We start from the raw sequence: 22179 nt of genomic DNA, 5'->3' as shown, positions 1-22179 counted from the left end.
AAATAATATGATTGTTTTTTTTTTTCTCCTCTGATAAATGACAACGTTTCGACCCATAGGAACATTGCAAATAAGAAATCTTTTTCTGTAATTTACTGTACAGAATACCAAGCCTCGTAACCACAGCAGCTAAAAAAAGATCCAACATTTGGGTATCTATAAAGCTTTGACCATAGTGTTTCCCATAACCGTGCACATACCTAAAACTTTACTAGCAGAAAAAAGAAATTACAAATTCAAAACATAAATACTTGGGCAGAAATAGCTGACACAATAGGAAAAAAAGCATCTTTTACCATCACATAATTTAAGCTAGTTAGCTAGAAAAATACCTATTTAGCCAAAAAAAAAAAAAAAAAAAAAAAAAAAAAAAAAGCCAGCTGGAAAAATAGTCAACTAGCTAGCTAAAAGAATAGCTAGTTAGCTACAAAAATAACTAGCTTGCTTTGTAGCTTGATAGACAGATGGACAGAGAGAGAGAGTTAGCTAGATGGAATATACTTTTATGGATTCAATTAATTACTAGTGTCAACGTTTCACACAACAGTTTATTGTTGCATGTTATTATTATTATTATTATTATTATTATTATTATTATTATATGATTCACCATTAGCCATAAGCCACAAGAAATAAAAATAGAAAACGTGTCCTTGTGACAGACTTGGGACACGTAACTAACTTTGTTCTACGGTAAGAAGCTTTCATGATACTAGATGAAAAAGAAAAAAAAGTGGTATCAAAATTAAAGCACAGTTAACCCTCTCAGACAATGCTTTGGTAAATTTGTTCTCACTTTTAATTCAGAAGTCCACATTTTTGGGATAATGTGACGTGCGCCAGCTTGTGAGTAGCAGGGTCGGTGTTGGGCCTGTCAGACTGATGGTGGGTGTTGAGGGGAGAAACGGCCGCAGGTCTGTCAGTGTCGGTGCTTTAACAAGGCCTCCACTTTGAACACAAACAAAAATCACAAGTTAATGTAAACCTCCTGGCAGCTAATGAAATCATTTTTACAAAGCATTAGACAAATCTGAATCCTTACTTGTGTAATCCTGAGGGGACATCTGAGTGTTCATGACATTCTTGAAGTGCTTCAGCCAATCCTGTTGGTCACTCTCCGTCTCGCATGTAAACAGGAAGGAGCGGTCAGGTGTTTCTATAGTGATGCCATATTGCCAAGCGCCGTTGCAGTGGGTCCCAGCCGGTAAGCCGGCAGAAGCACTGTAATGGTTGTCATTGTTCCCCAGGAATACCTCACCTTTAGCGAAGGCATCCTTCAAACACAGGCAAAATAGAAGAAAAGAGCAAACATTATAGAAAACATTTTGTTTTAGTCATCTCCAGTAAGCTTTTTTTTTTTAGCAAACTACTGTTCATTTTTCTTATTTTATTAATGAATCAATTTCATTTTTATATACCTGGTAGGATTTTCACACAATGAGAGTGAATATAGTAGAAAAGTATTTCCAGTTTTATTTTATAACAATACCTTCGTTATGATTAAAGCAAAAATATGCTGCAAAACTTTTCTAGTGTAAATATCTTAGTGCACTTTATTTAAGGCAAACTAACTGGTATTGTCTTTAAAATTGGTTATTGCTATGAGACACTGAAATGTGACATTCAAAAAAATAAATAAATAAAAGGAAATCAGGAAGGAATCACGTTTACACACCACTGTAAAATGCCAACCTTGTAATCATGTTGAATTTGTTCTGACTAGGTGTGGGCATTTATCGTATCGCTCATCACTTATCGTGATAAATGTCTTCAAAAAAAAATATTATTTATCTTTGTCAAGATAAATTCCAATTAACGATGTTTTAAACCTCGACTACAGGTTCCGAAACATTTTTCCAAAAATTGAATTAAAATTCTTTTTTTTTTTTTCATCCATTTTGACTCAGTTTTGTGAAAACTACAGAAACCTGGTTACAGAACAGGTTCAAATCATGGAAAAGTACCATCAAACCCTGTTTTCTAGCCAATGGTTAACCGCACTGCAACATGACTCAGTATATTAAAAATTTTGAATGTTGTTCTTAAAGTCCTGTTATAAAACATAAAAGAATAGTTCAAAATTACTTTTGCGAAATGAAAAAAATTCAAAGATTGAAACCATTCACTTGCTATGATTCTGTACGGCTGCAGATGAACCGGCGTGTGTGTGAACAGACTCTCATACCAGTGGATCTTTGAAGTACATCAGCCGTCTCTGATCCAGTGTGAACCAGCGCTTCTTGAAGCCTTCTGTTTGCTACGTAGACGAACGGGGAAACACAACCAGAAACAGAATCAGTAAGGCATTGTGCTCACATCGACAGCACTGTCTGTGCATTTTAAACCGAAGCACGCCGTGCTCTGGTTTGTTTCCAGAATGTGCTGGCTGGTTTGGAAAAGAGAAAAGAAGAATTTAGAGCTCTAAATTCTTTCTGTCAAACCGTCAATCGATGATTGGTGACAGCGGCAAGGGCTTTCCACTGGAGTTCTTTCGGAGAACATCTCTAAATATTGAGAGATTGATTGCTTTCCTCACATTTTGCCTGTGGGCTCATGCCAAAACGCATCTAACTCATGAATTAATTCAAATGCAACTAAACAAACTCAAAAGGCAGCAGGTTAGTGAGTCATTTCATCTGCCTACGCCGCATACACACACAGAATAAAAAGATATTTATTTTTCCTGATTGTCTGGAGTTAAATCAGACCAAACTTCTCGTTTTCTGCCAGTTAGAGTTACCAAAATGATTTCTATTTGCTGCAGTAATGAGAGAAAATATTTCAGATGTTCATTTATTAATGTCTGCAAGTGCAAAAGTTCATATACACAATGATGATTTCTATGTATTTAAACAATGAGGAGAAAATGACTTTGGAAACTTCTGACAGGTTAACTGAGTCATTTGAGCTAATTGGTGTCACACGTTTTAAGGCCACACCTTAAAACACACTGTTTTCTTTTTTTTCCTGACATAATGGGGAAAGTCAAGACATCAGGAAGACAAAAAAAAGTTTGATTCATCGTTTGGAACAATTTCTAGAAGTTGCTGCGTTCCTTTGTTTGAACAATTATATACAAGTGTAGACACGATGGGAAACGTCCGGCCATCATTCTGAATGAGTTTTGGCCCGAAATGTACAAACTGAACCAAAGCCAAAGGCCTTGTGAAGATGCTGAAGCTGGTAAAACATCATCCACAGTGAAACGTGTTCTACACCGAAATGGGCTGACAGGAAGAAGCCTTTATAAAATAAATAAATAAAATCCAGAAAGCAGTTTACAGGTGATCAGTGACAAATATCTTCATTTTTGGTCGTATGGTCTGATGAAACTAAAGCGGAACAGTTTGGCCATAATGAGGATCGTTACGTTTGGAGGAAAAACCGGGATGCTTGTATCATCTTATCTGTGAAGTAAGGAGGTTGGCAGTATCAGGTTTTAGGATCGTTTTGCTGGAGGAGGGTCTGGTGCACTTCAGAAAACAGATGCCATGATGATGAGGAAAGTGCATTATGTAGAAATATTGAAGCAACATCTGAAGCTTGGACACAGACAAATGGACAATGACCCCAAGCTTGCAACCAAAGTGGTTACGAAGCAGCTTAAGGACAACAAAGTTCAAAATCCTTTAGAGAATTTATGGGTATATTTCAGAGAGCCTACAAACCTGACTGACCCTAACCCTAAAGGTTTGACCCAAGTCAATGTTGCCAAATACAGAGGAAAGGAATGTAAACTTCTGATTTTGCAGATATTAAGAAATAAATCCCTGAAATATTACTGTGGCATTCATGGAAATAATTTAGCTAATTCTGACTAAACTAAAACACGAGACGTTTGGGCCGATTTAACCAACGCAGGCATGTGCCGGTACTGGTACATACCTATGTGTTTACACAAATCCTTACAAACGACTCTTTGTTTATTTGCATGGTGCATATCTGCCTTCCGCGTTTGTACTTGAGAGATGAGATTTAAGCGAGTTCTCACAAGGAAGCCCTTCATTTCCCCAGATGGAGGAAAGTTGATAAGGCAGGTTTGCTCAGCCGTCTGCCATCCAGTCAGACAGGTAAAAATCAGTCACACTGACAGCCGAGTTAACCTTTCAGCCATGTTGTTTCTTTTTTGTTTTTTCCAATTAGGGACAGACGAGCTGAAATAAAAGTGGGACATAGACATGTGTTTATCTTGTTAAATACTGATCCTAAAGGAAGGCGGGATCAGTCTGACACACTAAGGCTGCATCACAAATTGGACACAATTTAACTGAACTCTCCAGTTTCCTTGCAGTCACAGAGATAAGAAATAGACCACAAATAAGAATAAAAACAAACGCTCATTGCTTGTGGAGTACAGAAAAGGTCGCTTTCTATAATTAACAAAAAAGTCATGCAAAAATTTAGAGGTAAAAATTTTTTAAAGAAAAATCTAATTTGAGAAAATAAAATGAGGAAAATCGATTTTTAGTTTTTTTTGGAGGGGGGGATAGTAAGAGGCTTTTGTTGTGCTGGTTAAATCAGTAAAGCAAAATAAACAAGTTATGGTGGAGGAGTTGCAGCTGTGCACATGTACAGGCAAGCAGCAGTAGATTTACTTACCCTGGGGCCGGTTTTTTCCATGTATCCTTCTTTGACAAAGTTTCGAGTAAGTTTGGGTACGAGCTGAAAGAGAATCACGACGTTTCTCAGTATGGTCAACATTGAGAAACTGTTATTAGGAAAGGTTGATGCGTCTACCTCAGCATCAGTTGCGCCGGGAAAGGCCACTCTTAGATACTGAAGCTGAATGGCACGGATTGAATTAAACCAGTCAACAATTTCCTGAAAATAAAAATAAAAATAACAGAGAAGTGAAAACATTAACAGTAAGCCAAGAATGAAAATTTTAAGGCATTCATTTACACATAGTGTTTAACATTTGGGCCAAAAACCAGATATATGATTAAAGTTTGTCTTGGTACGCCGGTCAGTGAACACATCTGGTATCCATCTGTGTATATTTCCAGTTGTGCCACACTCTTGTGATTTTCAGGTAATGGATTGAAAAGAGTCTCTGTGAAATGTCTCAATAACTCCACATGGCCAAGTTTCTCCACGACTTTTTTTCTGTTCCTTGGTTTTTATGATGCCGATTGCTCAATAATTTTCTTTACCAAACATCTGGCTTCTTCACATCGACTCCTAGGCAACGTTGCACACATATAGACTCTGTTAAATAATTAAGTTACCTGTAAACACAACTACACCAGGTTTTAAAACTAAAAAGGTGTCAAATTAAAAAGGGAGGTTTGAAAAACTAAAAATCATTCGCCCCCCACTTCACTTTACGGTTATGCACTACTTCATATTGGTGTATGACATAAATTCCAATGAAATACATTTTATTATTGTAATTGCAGCAAAAGGTGAGAATTTTGGTGAAAATTTTGTGGCACCAAGCCTTTGTGGAGGTAGAGAAGATTGGGTTTTCATGTGATTAAGGAAATTGGGGGATTTATTCACTGGAGATTTAATGATTCACCGCAAATTTTTTACTCACCCTCAACATTTTGTTACTAAATATTTCTCCATGGACCCACAATACAGGGTACGAAGGCTGAATTTGCCAACAATGAGCAATTTTGGATTTTATTTCTTACTAAATTGCATAATTTCTCATTCTTCTGTTTTCTCCATCTTCTGTTTTCCAGCTCCATTGTCAAATGTTCATTAGAACTTAATGCTTATTTCTATTTAAGAATGTGTTCCTGCATTACTTTGCCGTCACCGTTATATCACTTGAAAATGGTCTCAAAACAACAATATTGTCGTTTATCGTGATAACTTGTGGGGCAATGTATTGTAGAGCAAAATTTATGGTGACACTCCTAGCTGGTTATTAATAAAGACAACAAGCACAAAACAAGTCTGATTAACATAATCAGTGCAAGTTGATTAAAACTAATTAGAACTAATATATATATATATATATATATAAAAACATTTCAGGCAAGCCCAAGTGGTTTTGATATTTGAAACTGCAATCACAATTGAAGCTGTCACAAACTCGCTAACTCACAGATTTAAAAAAAGGGAGAAAATGGGTTAAAGGAAAGCTTGGTGTGCCACTTTATTCCACTAGAACGCTCCTTGAAGTAGAAAATCAGCCAAACAACGCTGCAGATCGCTGCTAATGCAATGACACTGATCTGATTTTACTGCAAACTCCTCAGTCCCGGGTGACAGACGGCAGCAAATAAATCGCACCGAAACACGGGACTGCTCAATATACTCCACTGTTTCTGGATGACAGAGAATGATAGATGTGATGCTTGAATGTCATCTGATAATGGATTCCACCGGGAAGCAAAGACTGGCACAAACGATTCTTCAACAGTACCGGAGAGATGGTTAGAAAGCATATTCATCACATCTATCTAGACAGATAACAAATAATTTAAATTATACTTTACATTGTTTAATGGAGGTGGAGAAAAAAAAAAGTGATTCCACAGAGAATCACAATTCCTAGTCCTGGCATTTCTGAATCAGTTCAAAATGCTCAAAAGGTTTTTTGTTGTTGTTTAAGAAAAAGCTGGCCGGCAAAGCAAATTTAATGCTGATAATTTAAGCTACAGAATTTTACACACAAACCTATTTTTCCCTAAATATAAAGAAAAGTACGATTTTGAAACCGTTCAGTGTAAAATTTCTTAATAAAATAAATATTATATATATATAATTTTTTTTCCACATTGCCTTTTCCTCTCGTCAGTCACATGATTTAAACAGAACCTCAGTTTTTTCGATTCCACCTGAATAGAAATAACTGGTTTCCGAGTTAAAAATTGTTTCTGAATCGAACTGCCAGACACTGAAAGATTCGTTCAAGTCAGGCTTTTGTTTTACAGACGTTACTAAACAGAAAAACACCAAGTGTGTGTGATTCTCACCTTGCCACTGTCGTGATACACAAAGATATTCCGGGTGCTGTAGTCTTTGAGGTAGGTGATCTGCAGGCCGTTGGGATTTCCGATCTTTTCTGGCTGGAATGTCGCATTGATAGTGTCCACCTTAATCACTGCTTTGGGCTCCTTAGCCTAAACCAATCAGGGGAGGGTTATTAAAACTCTAAGTACAGTTTGCTGAATGTTGCTTTATTTAAATGTGACTAAGCGAGAGGCAGAAGGCAGTGCAAGTGGAGGTTAAGTCCAAGCGCGCTTAGCAGGTTGCAAATGGCAGACGAATGTCGCTACAAACTGACCGTCATATAATTACTCAAATCCCTCTTGTCTGCTGCCATGGCGCCCAACTGTGGCATCATGACCAGACCCAGCTCAAGCTAAATATAGATCAGTCAACTTTGGAGCTGAACTATTTAGAAACAAGCAAAGAAAAAAAAAAAAAAAAAGAAAAGCTTTTCCCAGACAAAACTTTGAGAACTTCCCAGACAAACTTGCATGTCAATACATGCGTTTCCTTTACAACTGTGTGCAAAATCCTTTTTCATATTACGCCAATGTAAAAAAATAAATAAATACAATTTTGCAGTTGTGGAGCTTCCTTTAAAAAGAGAAACTTAATTAAAATCAAACATAAATAAAGTTTGTTCAAATAATAAGTTTTTTTTTGTTTTTTGTTTTTTTTAAATCATGCAGCGTCATCCTCCTCCTGCCACTTCTTGTTGACCTCTTTGTCTTTTCCAGCAGTAGTAACATCCGATTGTTGGCCACGTGACTCGTGTGATGTGAAAAAAAGTGTTTTCATCTCAGTTTTAGCGAAATGCGCCAATTTCAATACAGCCGAAAAGCGGCGATGCAGCTAATGAAACAGAAACAACTGCTGGTGATTATTTGAGCTGCTCTGTTTCAAATCCTGTTTTGAGATTACTGATCTACTCAGTGACAAGATTCAATACCATTAAAAAAAACAAAGTTGAAAACAATTCACCTCTAACATTTGTCCATTCAAGAAGGAACACAATTAAACAGTATCCTTCAACCAATAACCCAGTTCCTTGGATTTTTTGTTGTTGTTTTTGCCTTTTCAGCAAACTGAAAAAGTACAAGTCATGTTAAAACTCTGTTTCCAGATTCTTGTCGGTATGGTGACACTTGGAAAACTTATAATTCCCTTACCCAGTTACGTCAAACGTTTTACAACCATTGGTTAAGAAAATCAGAGGCCACCGTTGTTCTGCTTTCTATGTTTTTATAAATTGGCTGTGCAAACGCAAAAATTGGCTACATGGATGTTCTTAATAATAAAATTTTATGTGCGCAGAGCGTGAAGGTTTTTCAATCTATGACAGTTGATTGATTATAGCCATCATTGCAGTGGTATCAGTTTGTCAAATATTCAGATCACAAAAGGCTGTTTGTAATAATAGACATCAGATAACTATATATGATAAACCGGAACACACATACTCATGTTGCTGCCTTTGCCGTCAGTTCAGTCCAGTTAACCTGGAATTCAGTTGGACTGAATATGTGAGAGACCAAACCGTAAATCATACAGAAATCATTAAATTTAAAATCTTTTATATTTAGGGGTATTTGTATAGTGGGTGTAGACTAGAGCAGAATGTGCATTAAGGTTTTCCGTCATTATACCGAACTGGATTCTCATGAACTTACGTTGGTGTAGTACTTCAGACTGCCCTCTCTTTCAGAAAGGACGAATCGCCTGCTCAGAAACTGCCCCTTGTCCCGCCCCCTTTTCAGCAACGTGCCCTCTCTCGTTTCTGCAGGATGCAAGCAAACGTGATTATTCAAGCCCAAGGGAATTTTTTAATTTCTTTTTTTTTTAACAGTTCCTGTGAGGGTTTGTGCGCGCTCACCTGATTCATACGTCAAGCTCTTCCCAGGTTTCGAGAACTCTTTCCTCTCGTACTTCGCTCTGATCCACTGCTCTCTCAGCACCCTGAGCAAACACGAACAAAATGGAAAGAGACACTTAAGAAAGCTAATCGATCAAACGGTAAATGGACTGAGGTTATGTAATGTTTTCCTTGTCATATTAACCTTAAAGGTCTTTTAGAGGTCAAGTTGACATCTCAATAAAACTCACAAATATGCGCGCAGTCGTACACCAAAGCAAAGACGTGTTTATTGATAACATTTCCTCTGCATTTTAGTCAGAGTTGTCAAATTAAAGGAAATGAAATGAAACTTTATGCTTTTAAAGAGGAGCGAAGACATGTGCGAGCATTTTTTTTTTTTTTGGGTGCATTTTTTTTAAACCAAAATTTTTGTAAGGCACTGTGGAGCGACAAGACCATCCACGTGAAAAGCCACACATTCAGAGATCACATCCATTTGGTACAATGTTACTCAAGCTCTGATAGTTGGCATGTGGAGCTGTGGTTACTCACTGGCAGTCCTTGTGGGTTGGTTTGTAGTAGTAGGCAGGAACATTCGCCTCATATTTTGCCTTCATTAGCTCATTTCCATTTTCAGCCATGAACTATCTCACACACAAACACACACACACACAAAGAAAAAAAGACAGTATTAAAGTACAAATGACACCCCAGCACATGAATGAACAGAACAATAACAGGAGGACACATTAGGCAAAATAAATTCTGACGGGGCGCGCTGTGGTGGTGCAGGGGGTTAGAACGCCCCACGTTTGGAGGCCTTAGTCCTCGACGAGGCTGTCGCAGGTTTGATTCCCAGCCTGGAAACCTTTGCCGCATGGTTTCCCCCCCATCTCTCATTACCCTCTTTCCTGTCATTTCACTGTCAAATGAAGGCCACTGTGGCCAAAAAAAAGAAAGTTTCCTTTGATATTTAACATCTTGAAATTGAACCTCTGTCTCTTTAAAAAAAAAACTCCTGTTCTTTCTGAAACTTTGCCTCCAGGAAGGCATCACAACATGGCTCCTCTATTAACTGTTTAACAGTATTTTTACCAGCATTGCTCTGAGAAGTAGCTCCTATAATGAACTCAGCAGTTTCAAAAGCTGTTTGCTAATTTCAGCTGGCTAGTCTGAAGGAGCCAAGGGGGAAAGTCATAGTGCAGGGATGCTCTGTAATGCAGAAGCTTGGAAGGCGGAGCTTCATCTTGAAGGCGGAGCTTAATCTTGAAGGCGGAGCTTAATCTTGAAGGCGGGGCTTCATCTTGAAGGCGGGGCTAGGTCTAACCAGGAGTTTTGCACAGCTGAATGGTTGCCATGGGAGACTAGAGATTGTCAAACATGCATGGAAAAATTAAGGCAAAACTCCAAATATGTTTTTGATGAGGGAATAACATTATAACATGATGTAAAGCTTAAAAAAAATCATTGTACAATAATACTGCCACAGTTAATATATTTCTGAAGTCCTGGTTTAATCTGAAAAATAATCATTGTTCTGTGGGTTTTATTAGTCCTTTAAAGTTTTTTTTATTTTATTTACCATACCTAAAGGGTTATGTGTTTTTTTTTTATTTGCCATAACAAATAACCATTAAATTACCATAAGAGTGCATAAAAGTAGGATTTAATTCTTTTTCACTTCATTTACTTTAGTGTGGACATTCAGAAGCTGTATGTTTTGATTTGTTAGTCAACACAAATCTTTAATATCTAACTTGCATGGCATGCTCTACCTTTGCCAAAATCTTTACTGCTACATATTTCTGTCTTTTTGTGTAGAAACAGTTCTAATAGAAAATCTATGACACAACAAGAGGGATCCTGAAATCATAAGTAAAATATGTCTGTACATTGACTACACTAAGCTACCCGAGTGTGAACTTGAAACAACAAGATCGAAAAGAAATAAAATCAAAAGCACACAAGAAGAAGTAACTAGCAACTTTCTTTCCCTCTCACCACCATATGCATCCTTCCAATGAAGCTGAAGAGATTCAAATTATCTGTTAGATTTGTATGAGTGAAGTTAAGTTCATATCACAATGACGTAGATATTCTAAAATTATGCCTCGATCGGCCCGATTTCTCCCAAAAGATCAGAACGCAAATACTAGGAAATTAGCATAATCAACATTAAACCTTGACTATTTGCAATGTAAATTGATCAAATTAATTTAAATTGTAGATTGAAGAATTGTCAAAATGGTTATAAATTGATAAAAATGTTTGCCGTCAATAGCTATAGATGGAATAAACACATGTTGAAAGTATTTTATTGTTGTTATGACCCGCCATACAACCTACAGATGAAAAGTATCTTTGAGCTTAATCTGGTGCAATTCTCCAATTGATACATTTTTGTGAAGAATAATGTGTTTACACGTTGTCCCTGCTAGATAAATAATAAAACCAGCAAACAAAAGTGAAAAATCCTGAGGGAAGAGCAAAGCTAAGAACTAGCCAGACAGACTCAAGTTTTAGCTAATTTTAGACATTTAAAATGCTAGCATCCGTTGAATACAATAGATTATTAAAAGGCAGTGTAACTTTGGTACAGCAACATGTACATCGTTCAGCTAAGGCAACGTTGATAAACTTAATCTCTATTATTTGCTAATATAACATTATATAGTTATGCTGTTTTTCCCTTTGAGTTTTAAGTTGTTCAAATTAGCTAATACGACTGTAAAGCTAGCTTTTAGCCTTCCAACTCACTTTCTGGAAACTCACTGTGTTATAGCATCAATAGATAAAAGTACAACTACTGATAACCAGTTAAATTTTTTTGTAAATTTGTAAAATGGCTCCCCACACAGGAAAACCCAAGCCTTCATAAAAATAAAAAAATAAAAAACAAGAGAACTCAGCTGGGAAATTTGGAGAATTTACAAATTAGTCCCTAAGTGCAGTTTTCTGAACATATTTATCCTGGACGCAGTCATGAATAGAACGTTGTAGCATTTACTGGAAATATTTTTTTAAAATGGAGCAGCAGAGCTAATACTTTGTAGAGCCAGTCAAAATAAACAGCACATTATGAAATTGAAAAACTAGTTTGTCTTTTTTTAGCACAAATATATACATGTTTTATTCTTCCTCTATAAATTCACCTCTTTACTTACTTTCTTACATACTTTTTTTCCTAAAAAAAAACAAAAAAAAAAAGACATTGTAACAGATGAGACTGGGAGTTGCTGGTTTTGACCTCTCACCTGAGCCTCCTGGTCCTCCCAGTGGGACAGTCTCAGGGACTTGACTTTGGAGATTTCAGGGATGTTGCGATGGATTCCAGAGCAATCCAGACAGATGAACACACCAAGGGTGCAGGAGCCCCAGCCCGGATCTGCCGCAGGTTAGAAAGTCAAAAAAGAGAGAAAAGATCAAAACAGAATAGAGTCCCTGCGCTTTACGTACAAAAGGAGATTCTAGATATTACAATTTAAAGCTCAGGTGTAAGATGTAAGTGTTACCATCGCTAAATTATATGGTAGAGATACAGTACGCCTGAAAAGTACTCAATGTTCCTCATGTTTTTTCAGAGTTTTGTAATGCTATAACCTCACTTCAAATACTGTTAAATTAATCTATTTCCTCAAAATTCGACACACTAACGCCCCATAACAATGTAAGAAAAAAAAAATATCTAGAGCAGTTTGCAAACTGGTTAAAAAGAGAAAAACAAAAATAAACAAGTAAATTTAAAAAAAATAATATTTGGATAAATATTTACAACCTTTGCTTAATACTTTGTTGAGCCACCTTTGGCAGTAATTACAGCCTTTTTGAAAATGATGTCACAGTTTCATTTAGACGATTTGGTTCATTCTTCTTTGCAGTATTTCTCAGCCTCCATAAGGCAGACGCCCGTCAGACATTTTCATTCAATTGGACTTAAAGCTGCAGTATGTAACTTTTATACTGTTACGACTGGGGTCGTTTGACCTAATTATGTACCTGAGTATGCAGTTTTTTTTTTTCTTATTTGATTGGTGCCTGGAGGACGACGGGGGACGTCCGATTGGTCGCTTCCCGGAGAGGACGGATAAAAGCTGGTGACGCGGACTTCCTGGGGTTCCATCCTCGGCCCATCCCTATCGACCACACTGTTTGTAACGTTTCGGAGTTTGTAGGAGTGAGCTGTCGTTTCTGTTTTCTTAGTTTTCTCCTGTTTTTTTTTAGTTAGGGAGGTAAGTTTTTGTCATTTGGTTTATTTACTTTTAATTAGGTAAGTTGGTTTATATTCAGATAGTTTTTTTTGTTTGTTGTTTTCGGCGTTAGCTCACTCCGAGGTTATACGCTCAACTCCTTGTAAATTGAACATACATCTCTTTAAAATAAATATCATATAAACTGTTCAACTTTGTGTGTTGGTTGCTTGGGATCTGTTGCGATCTGGCCGCGCCTAGACGGGTCGTAACAATACATTTTTTAAACATATATAATAAAACTGTCACTATGTTGTGACAGTTTGGTATGAAAAACACAATCTGTGAACAAAGTTGAGCTCCTCTGCCTTCTCCCAGTGAAAACCAAAAACAACCAATCAGAGCCAGGAGGAGGGTCTTAGTGCTGCCAATCATATTTACATACACGCTACTCACTAAGCTCATCTTAATGAAATTGCACAACACTCAAAAGCTTTTTTTTCCTCCCACATTGTCATAATTTGTGTGCAGAATTAGACCAACACTATTTGGAATGAGGTTGGGACATAAAATGTGGGAAAACTGAGGCCTTTTGAAGACTTTCTAGATGCATTGTACTTCCAGTCCTATTGTTTATGTGTATTTTTCCAGAAAAATTAGTGTTTGATGTTTTTGATATGCTTTAATTCAATGAAATAAAATCAAGATGTAGCGAGAGCAATGCACCAAATCTAATGTTAAAACATGAAGGATCACATGAACTCAATATGAATTTTTTACTAAGAAAAGGGGGGGAAAATTTCGGTAAGGTAATTTTATATAGCACATTTTCAGCAACAAGGCATTTCAAAGTGCTTTTCAAAGAAAAGCAAAAAGAAAATCAAAACAACAAGAGCAATTCACAATTTATAAACTAATAGGAGTTTCTCTGGGTCTTTTTGTTCCAACTTATAGGTTTTATTCCTATTCTGAGTTGAGTGAAGCATAAACTAGATGTTGCTGTTCTGGGCTGCTGGACAGCAAGAAAAAAATAAATTTCTAAAAGTTGTTATGTTAGTAGAACTTCTTCCTGATCACCCGTGTTATCGCTTCAAAAGCATTGTGGAGTGACACGCCTGGCCAGACAGCAAATCAAAGTGGTTGCTAGGTGAGGATAAAATACTTAAACTCAATAAACCTTTTAACTCTAACCGTAAGGCTCACCTGGAACAATGCCACACAAAACAGGAAATCTTCCAGGTTCATTTGTGTTTTCTGTTCCTCTAAGCTAAAAGATTTAGAGCGTTATCCTTTCATTGCTTTGTCTCCCTCCCCAAAAAACCCGCATCTCGACAGCTTGCCAGTAAACACGCCTTTTGTGTGTGAAAGACCGCCCCGACCTTATCAGGAGAAATTATTGATGTCTGAGCAGGAAGAACATTCTTTCAATTTTCCAAATAAGTCACAAGCAGATTGGAGTTTTAGATGTGGCCGGTTGGTCAATACCGATTCCCGACTGCCTCCTAAATCCAAGTTTCTGGATGCTCCTAAAAACCACACAGAGTGACCATCTTTAGTCACTCAAGGACAAACAAGAAGGAAGGCCGTTAAGGTACATCAGACCAGCCAGCACCGGTACACTTCCTTAAGATTGCTCAAAGACACAGACTCCGAGATGAAATCACGATCTGGCAGTGATATAAATCCTCACCATGGCACGGCTTTACTAACCTGCTGCTTTGCAAATTAGTGTGCTTATTGTTGAGAAGCTAGTATAGAACTAAAAAAAAAAATACAGAACATGACTGTTGAGCTCATTTTAATTTTTGGCTTTGTAGCTAGAAGAGAAGTGTGCACCTTTAAGGTCAACACCATATGGATCAATAAAACACTAAACATTTCATTTCATTGTTCCAATTCAAAAAGTACAACTCATTTCCCCACGTTTTGATCCAACAGTGATTCAAAAGGGATATTTATCCAGTTTGTGTTTGTTTACAACACGCTGGCGCTACATGCTGAGAGTGAGATGTTTTTATACTTTATGTTTATAGTTATCTCTCTGTTGGCATCTTAAAATATTGGCCGTGTTGGACAGAACAGTACGTGTGATATTATTATATTATTTTAGATCTCTTTCTTAGAGCCGTTTTTAAGCTACTGTGCTAAAAATGTCCGCGTACGCCTGAACCATGACAGAATCGTGAAGAAACTGGCGATTATTAATTACACACAACGACGGCTCAAAAATCCAGGTTCTCCAGAAAAAAATTAATTATTTAAAAAATTGAGAATTTTTAAATACAGAAAGGTCACATTTTACTGTCATCCAGTGGACCGTTACTGCTTTGCGAAACAAGATGGCCGATCACCCGACCTAGCATCCAAACAAATTTCTGGAAAGTTGAGTGGAAGGAAAATCACAGGGAATAAGTGCAGAAGGATGCTATTCAGATAATCTTCTCTAACACATTAGCAGGATGAGGATGCCTTGATGCTACGATGCACCAATTCATGCAAAAGGAGCCCCAACCGAGTACTGCATTTATTACAGTAAGGTACTTTTTTTTGCTTAATTAGGAATATTTTTAGTGATCATATTCCATCAGATTTCTCTGTATTTAGTGGCTCTATAACTTATTTCAAATTAGGCAATAAATCAATTAATCGCACAATAAATTAAAACTATTAACCTCATTTTAATTATTATCGTCTCTTCCAGCCTTTTTCTCTTTCTGTTGATGACACTGAATGAAAACAGGCTCAACTCCGCTGCTCTCCATGTCCTCAGTGTAATGTCCAGGGCACACTTCACCATCTCAGAGCCGTCGGTCAAATGACTGTTGGTGTTCCAGCCAATGATTACACCGGGTTACATAAAAACATTTTTTGGAAGTTGTCTATGTTTTTTCAACCGAATTAGGATTATTTTTGAAGTGTTGAATACAAAAATGACATCCAGTGTTCTCAATCAGGTCTGGTGTTTGTTCTAATTTGATTCAGAGAAATTTCATTGACGACATCGTTGTGACATCATCACTTCATGAATATTTCTCATCCAAAAACAGGTTCTAGGAGAAAATAATGCTTTTTTTTAACAGAGAACATCAACTAAATGTTAGAAACTTGGATTTCTGTAAGTTGAACAACAAACACTGATAAAGGTAAGGACATGTGAACTGAACATTACGTCTTCATTGTGTAAAATTCTCCGTCTCTTTTCTGTCCTGGTGGGATCTCTCCTCCTGCTCATCACTCGTTGATCACAGATTCTCAGAAAACCGATCCAGATAAGAGAACAAGTCATGCAATTTGATGCTCATGTTGCTCCATAGTTCAGAAAGTTGACTTGATTGAGCAAAACCAACGTGATTTTTGGGTTCAACTCAACAAAATGACCCTGAAAACCCCAGTTAATATTTTTTGTCTGTTGACCAGCGTGATTAGTGAACTTATATTTCTCCAGTGGATTTTAGCATTAAATGTTCAGATTTTCTTTGCTGTATGGGAGAAAAATAAATAAATAAAAGGCAGATCATACTTTTTTTGGGCTTGGCTGGAAAAAAAAAAAAAAGGGTGTGTTCTGTGCAAGTCCTGCACTGCCCTACACTCAAGCATGTGAAGTCTTGTTCAACTCTCATGACTTTTTCTTTCTTTCTTTTTTTTTTCTGGATGCTCCAAGCAGAACTAGCCACCACAACTTCACCTGAGGTCTAGTTAAAGACCCTTCTCCTGAATTCCCAGCATTCTTTGTCACACATTTTCAAACCAGACACCAATCTGCAGGATTTCAAACTAGTGGCAGCTGTGACCTTCCTATGCACCCTAAATGCCTTGGCATTCACCAAACACTTAACTGGAACAGGTAACGCGGATTTTCTACAACCTACCCAGCGCGCCGCAGTCTGCGCAGACGTCATTTCCCGGCTTTTGCAGAATCTCTTTAAGAGCTCGGATTGCTCTTTCGTTCGTCGACATTTCGGCGTTTAGATCCCTTATCCGCCGGCTTGTAGAGAGAGAGAGAGAGAGAGAAAGGGTGCAGCAGAGCAAAAAGAAAGGAAGGAAGAGAGAGAGAGAGAAATTTATAAGGCAAAAGGTATGCCTACTCGCGTCGCGCCCTCCCTCCTTGAGGTGAGGACAAGACCGCACAGGTAGGCCCGATGTGCGGCCGCGGCGCAGACTTTATGCTTCCAGGTGAAGGAAAAGCAAATCAAAGCTTCTCCGTCCAGTCACACGGTGAAAAGCGAAACATAATCCAAACTTTTCAGTTCCCAAATCGCACACCTCTCCCGTAATCCCGCAGTGAGAGCAGCGGACAGATTGCGCTCTACCTCCTGCCGGACTGCTTGTGTTGAACGGAGAGAATCAGACGCCAACACTAGGAAGTGAAGAGCCGAGGTTGTTCCAACACGCTGTTGTTCCGCATATTATGCCGTTAGATCGCATATCACTCCCCGCAGCTGTGTAAAAATCTATGCAAATGCTCTTATCTCAACACGCGAGCTTGCATGTTGATGGGGAAAAAAAGAGAAAATGTTTAGTAATTTTCAGAGAATAAAAAATTTCTGCGCGTTTGTTAGTAAACGCAGCTATTAAATAAGTAATTTCCTTTGCTGAAAGTGAGAAAATGATACAGGATGTGGGTGAACCAGACCATACAGTCACCACATTTTTGCCATCGATTAATTTTTCACTTCTGTCTTTAGAAATGTTAGAAAGTAAAGGGTTGATATGATTGTGGGTTAATAAGACAAGTAATGACATATTTTGGGGTTCGTGTTGTTTAAATGAAGAGACATAAAAACTGGGTTATGTTTTTTAAGATGTATTTAAAGTTTGGGACGTCAAAACAGATACATATCCGTTGAAGTTTTATACCAGGGGTGTCAAACTCATTTTATCAAAATATATCAAATATATAAAAAATCTGAATGTTCTTAAAGGGCTGGTAGCATGTATTGATGAAACCCCACTAAACTGTAAAAATATCAACAAATAGCTGTTTGTTTCACTATTCAAAAAGCTTCTCTTTAAATTAGATAATATTGGACATCTTTTCACACTGGTCAGTCCTTCTTGGATCTAGGGGGAAAAAAGTTGGAGCCAGCTCTCGCTTCATGGGAGTCTGTTTTTTTTTTTTTAGCCTGACCCATCAATAGACATTTATTCATGTTTCTCATCTGTGCTTCCATCCCTCTGTAGCCTTTAGCATTTTGGGCATTGCCACTGTGTCAAGAATGAGACACAACAGACTAGAAATTACACTGGCATGTAAAATGCTATGTTCAGAACACTTTGAATATATTGTGCACCCCTAATATATTCATAAAGGCCTTGAGAGATATAGAACATGGTCATATTTCTAGCTATATGACCAACTATCTCATAGAAGGTCAACCTTTTGGTGCCAAACCAGCCCTGAATGGATGAGGTCTGGATGCAGATGGACCTCTGAAGTTGTGCTGTGGTATCTGGGAACAAGATGTTAGCAGCAGATGCTGGAAGTCTTGGAAGTTACAAGGTGGGCCCTCAGTCATTTGGACACATTCGCCACCTTCCAAAAACGCTCAGACGGATTGAAACCAGGACAATAACATCTTGTACTTGTGCTATTCAAATCCTTGGCACATGTCAGTGTTGCTCAAATGCTATACGCTATTCCACCTTCTGACATATCAGCTATGCAGCCGTGTATTCTCCGCCCAACAACAACAGCTGTCAGTAGACATAACGTTATGTCTAGTTGATGTAAACGGTCATATTCCATAAATTAGAATGACTCTGGTGAGTCTAGTTTGTCAGATTAAAAGTAGCTTTTGAAAATAATCTTTCAGTAGGTATTAAACAAGCTTTTCACTAAACTCGTATTCCTGTTTTATAAAAAATGCATATATTTTTTTAAATTGGTCTGATGTAATATTTTAATTTTAAATGTCATGTTTCCACTAACTGTTGGAAAATCGTCGTTACTGAGAGAAATAAAGGTGTTAACACATCAGTCTCTCTGTAATTAACCTATGCAATGGTGACAGAGTTACTGAAACAAAATGCCTTTTAAATAATATTCCAATTTCTCTAATGGGTGTGTATATTAATTTCCAAAAACACATAATAAAAAGGAAAGTACTTTAGTTAAAGTACCAATTAATCACAACTTAAAAGTGGAAAGGGCCAAACAAATCTTCACTTCAGTATTTGTAATGGCTTCCATAGAAATTATGCAAAGTGTTTTGAAATCATGTGTTATGGACTCAAATAGCAGATCCCTGATGATACGCAGCAGGAGGTATATTCAGCTAAACACTTTTCATAAAATAATAATATCTTTGTTGTTTTTCCACAGAAACAGAACCCCTGCTTCGATGCTCTGTCCTGTTTCTTCGGTTTCATTATTCTTGTCTCCTATAATTAATAAAAACTGATTAATAAAACCACACATTGTTCCAGTCTGCACCTACATGTATGAGTTTGAATCAAAACAAGGAAATTGTTAAAAAACCTTTGTTCCAAATCACTCAGCTCTGTACAATTATCTTCATATTAACATTAATCTGCAGTGTGAAAATGAAGAAAAATATCAAATTTTTTTAAAAACAGTGTACCATTCAATCAGCTGTTGATCATGTTAGTATAATGTATTAAAATTCCCTTTTCAAAAGATTGATTTAATGCAGAGGGTTGCTTAAAATAATATAGACGGATAAGCAACAGAAACAAAAAGGTATAAGAAATACAAACAAACTTAACAAGTGATTGAAAGTTAAAAGCAAGTGCATAAAATATCTGCATGTAAATAAATTAAATTAAAGTGTAGCTCAGACTACGTTTATGCCATATTTGGCCAGTAGGAGGCAGCAGTTCAACGCTGTTCCTGTTCCTCCATGTTCTCCAGGATTTTGTCCATGTGATTGGAAGGCGGCTCCACCAAGCTTTGCTCTTTCAGCTCTCCGGGTAGAAACGTGAAACCCCAAAGAAACGTTCAGTCGAGTGTGAAGGACGTTCTACTGTATCAGTGACCGTAACGCTGATCAGCAGTCCAGTGGTGTTCACACAAGAGAGAGACAGATATGTTGTCAAGAAGCAAAATTATTTCGCCTTTGAGGAACCATTCCTCAGCTGATCATTCACTGCTCCAGCTGGGTTACTTAAGTGAGACAGATAGGGCAATTCAGCTGTCAGCGAGGGTTTGATGTCTTCATGCAACACTATTTTTTTTCCCATGTGACGGCAAAAGGTTGATGCCCTGTCACTGAGCTCATTTGTTAGAACCAACGTGACAGGCTGCGATCCGTTTGCTTTCATAGCAGTCCCTAAATCTCCAGGTTTTCATTACATGGATGATTGTAATAGCTTGACTATTACAATCATAGTAATAGTCACTGTTTTTTTGTTTTGTTTGTTTTTTAAATACAAGACTGCATCACTTCGTTAGTTTGAGCAAATGTCTGTGCTTATTCCACAATGGTTGTGTTCTCCACCATTGTTCTGCTCACAAAAAGTCTTGATTAATCTAAATGAGCAAATTCTGATGGAGTAAAAAGCACAGAAATTATCCGTCCTCGAATGTGAACCTTTTTATATCCAATGGAATAAGGGCATGATTTTAGGGCTGGAACAAACAGGTAGTGTAGTGATCGATTATTCTGTCAGTTACTCTGAGGATTAATCAGATAAATAAGAAATAAAAAAATCTGCACATTCTGGAGATTCGTCATTTGACCACTAAAGCTTACTGTTTACAGTATTGGAAGTACATTAAAAGATGCAAATAGGCACATTAAATTCCTTAAGTAACATTCCTTTAGCTAATATTAATTGGATTACACAAGGTGCTTAATTGGAGATTTATTTATTTTTACAAAATTTGAACCAGGTGATGCTAAAACTTCGCGACTTGAGGAGTTTTGGCAAGAAAGCATGTACCGTACAAAGGTGTTTTTGTTTTGTAATGTTAAATGCTAAATGTTGGCTACATATTTTTTGTACGGTTTTGACCTATTTCCTGTTATTCTTTCACCAAATGGCCTTCTGTTTTGAGTCTGTATACTCCAATTAACAATTAATCCATTACTAAATTAGCTGACGAATATTTCAATGATTGATTCATCATGATTAATCCGATTAATCGTTCCAGCCCTACATGTTTTAGAACAATAGTGATAAGAAAGGTATCTCAGGGATAAGTTATGGCTAAGGAGATAACTTGTTTATATCTTTGTGGTGGTTTCCTTTCATTTAAATTATGTGGTTTGTGCAAATAACATCTATTCTTATTGGATGCTATTCTTTGTTTCCATTGTGTGCTGCACTATATCTGCTTTTATACGAAGTTCAACACTCTAATCTACCTCCATCAGACAAGGTCGTCTAAAGACATTCAGTTTATCCTCCCTTTTTATTTTCTCTGTTAGTTTAATCTGCAGATTAGAATAAAATACGGGCCCCAAAATCCCTTTCTGAGGTTCATGGGAGACACAGAAAATGCTTAACGTTAAATCCTTAATTAGTTTGATAATATTTCAAATCTTCAGAGACCAAGGCTTAAATTTTTCCTTTTGGGTCGTAGTTGTTCTTTTCTGCTTAGTTAGTTAGTGTTTTCTCCATCTTAGATAATAACTGTTACAAAAATCCCAGTGCCATTAATATTAGATTTAAACATTTAGCTTTGCTGTTTATTAGCTCCAGTTGAATTAGGTTTCTGTTAGGCCTGAAATAGTCATTTTCATAATCCGTTGGGCACTGTATTTATATTTTTTAAACTCAGTCAAGTTTCCTTGACGCTAGTTGTGTTTCCATTACAAATGTGCGCAAAACCTTTGTTGTTATTCTGCTACTGTTGACAAAACACAATTTTGTAATTCCATTAATTAAGAAACGCAATTAAAATCACACGTGAATAACTTTGTTCACTGGATAAGTCATTGAAAAACATGTCGCGCCATTGTCCTCCTGCCACTTCCTGTCATGTTCTTCGACGTTTCCACCAGTAGTAACATCCCTTTGCTGATCATGTGACTCCTGTGATGCAAAATAAATGTTTCCATCGCAGGTTTGTGAAAATCAATTAACAAAAAAAAAAAAAAACACCTCATCCTAGCGCAAAAACGTTTGATCACAAAACAGTATTTGTTTTGTGTGTGTTTCCATTAAGTGAATTCCCAAATTGTGCCATTTTATGGTAAAAGGAAGCACAACTACTGTAGTCTGCCA

At 37.1% G+C, this 22179-nt stretch overlaps 1 protein-coding gene across 2 annotated transcripts; it reads right to left on the bottom strand.

The window, feature by feature from the left end:
- Window positions 1–781: 781 nt before the first annotated feature.
- Window positions 782–17372, bottom strand: zgc:92360 (uncharacterized protein LOC436988 homolog). Of its 2 annotated transcripts, none has more exons than XM_044115614.1 (12): window positions 17076–17372; window positions 16860–16975; window positions 12058–12188; window positions 9356–9447; window positions 8822–8904; window positions 8619–8725; window positions 6933–7079; window positions 4738–4821; window positions 4600–4662; window positions 2186–2257; window positions 1043–1274; window positions 782–948 (listed from the first exon to the last, which is right to left on the bottom strand). In XM_044115614.1, exons 2-12 carry the CDS (start codon window positions 16945–16947, stop codon window positions 920–922), a joined length of 1128 nt encoding a protein of 375 aa, XP_043971549.1. In that variant the 5' UTR covers window positions 16948–16975; window positions 17076–17372; the 3' UTR covers window positions 782–919. The 2 variants fall into 2 exon arrangements, with proteins under 2 accessions (XP_043971549.1, XP_043971550.1); XM_044115615.1 differs by having other exon boundaries at window positions 17254–17371.
- Between the last annotated feature and the right edge of the window lie 4807 nt (window positions 17373–22179).

Source organism: Gambusia affinis, linkage group LG04 (genome assembly GCF_019740435.1).
Source record: "Gambusia affinis linkage group LG04, SWU_Gaff_1.0, whole genome shotgun sequence".
NCBI lineage: Eukaryota > Metazoa > Chordata > Actinopteri > Cyprinodontiformes > Poeciliidae > Gambusia > Gambusia affinis.
The sequence above is the reverse complement of the archived record's forward strand: the minus strand, read 5'-3'. Positions and strand labels throughout refer to the sequence as shown.

What these genes read in the sequence shown, in the direction of transcription:
- zgc:92360 (XM_044115614.1), bottom strand. Translation starts at nt 16,947, where the DNA reads ATGTCGACGAACGAAAGAGCAATCCGAGCTCTTAAAGAGATTCTGCAA. An exon ending in GGGAGGACCAGGAGGCTCAG is followed by an intron (nt 9,448 to 12,057) that starts GTGAGAGGTCAA and finishes TGTGTGAGATAG; the next exon opens with TTCATGGCTGAAAATGGAAA. An exon ending in TGTACTTCAAAGATCCACTG is followed by an intron (nt 1,275 to 2,185) that starts GTATGAGAGTCT and finishes CTGTGTTTGAAG; the next exon opens with GATGCCTTCGCTAAAGGTGA.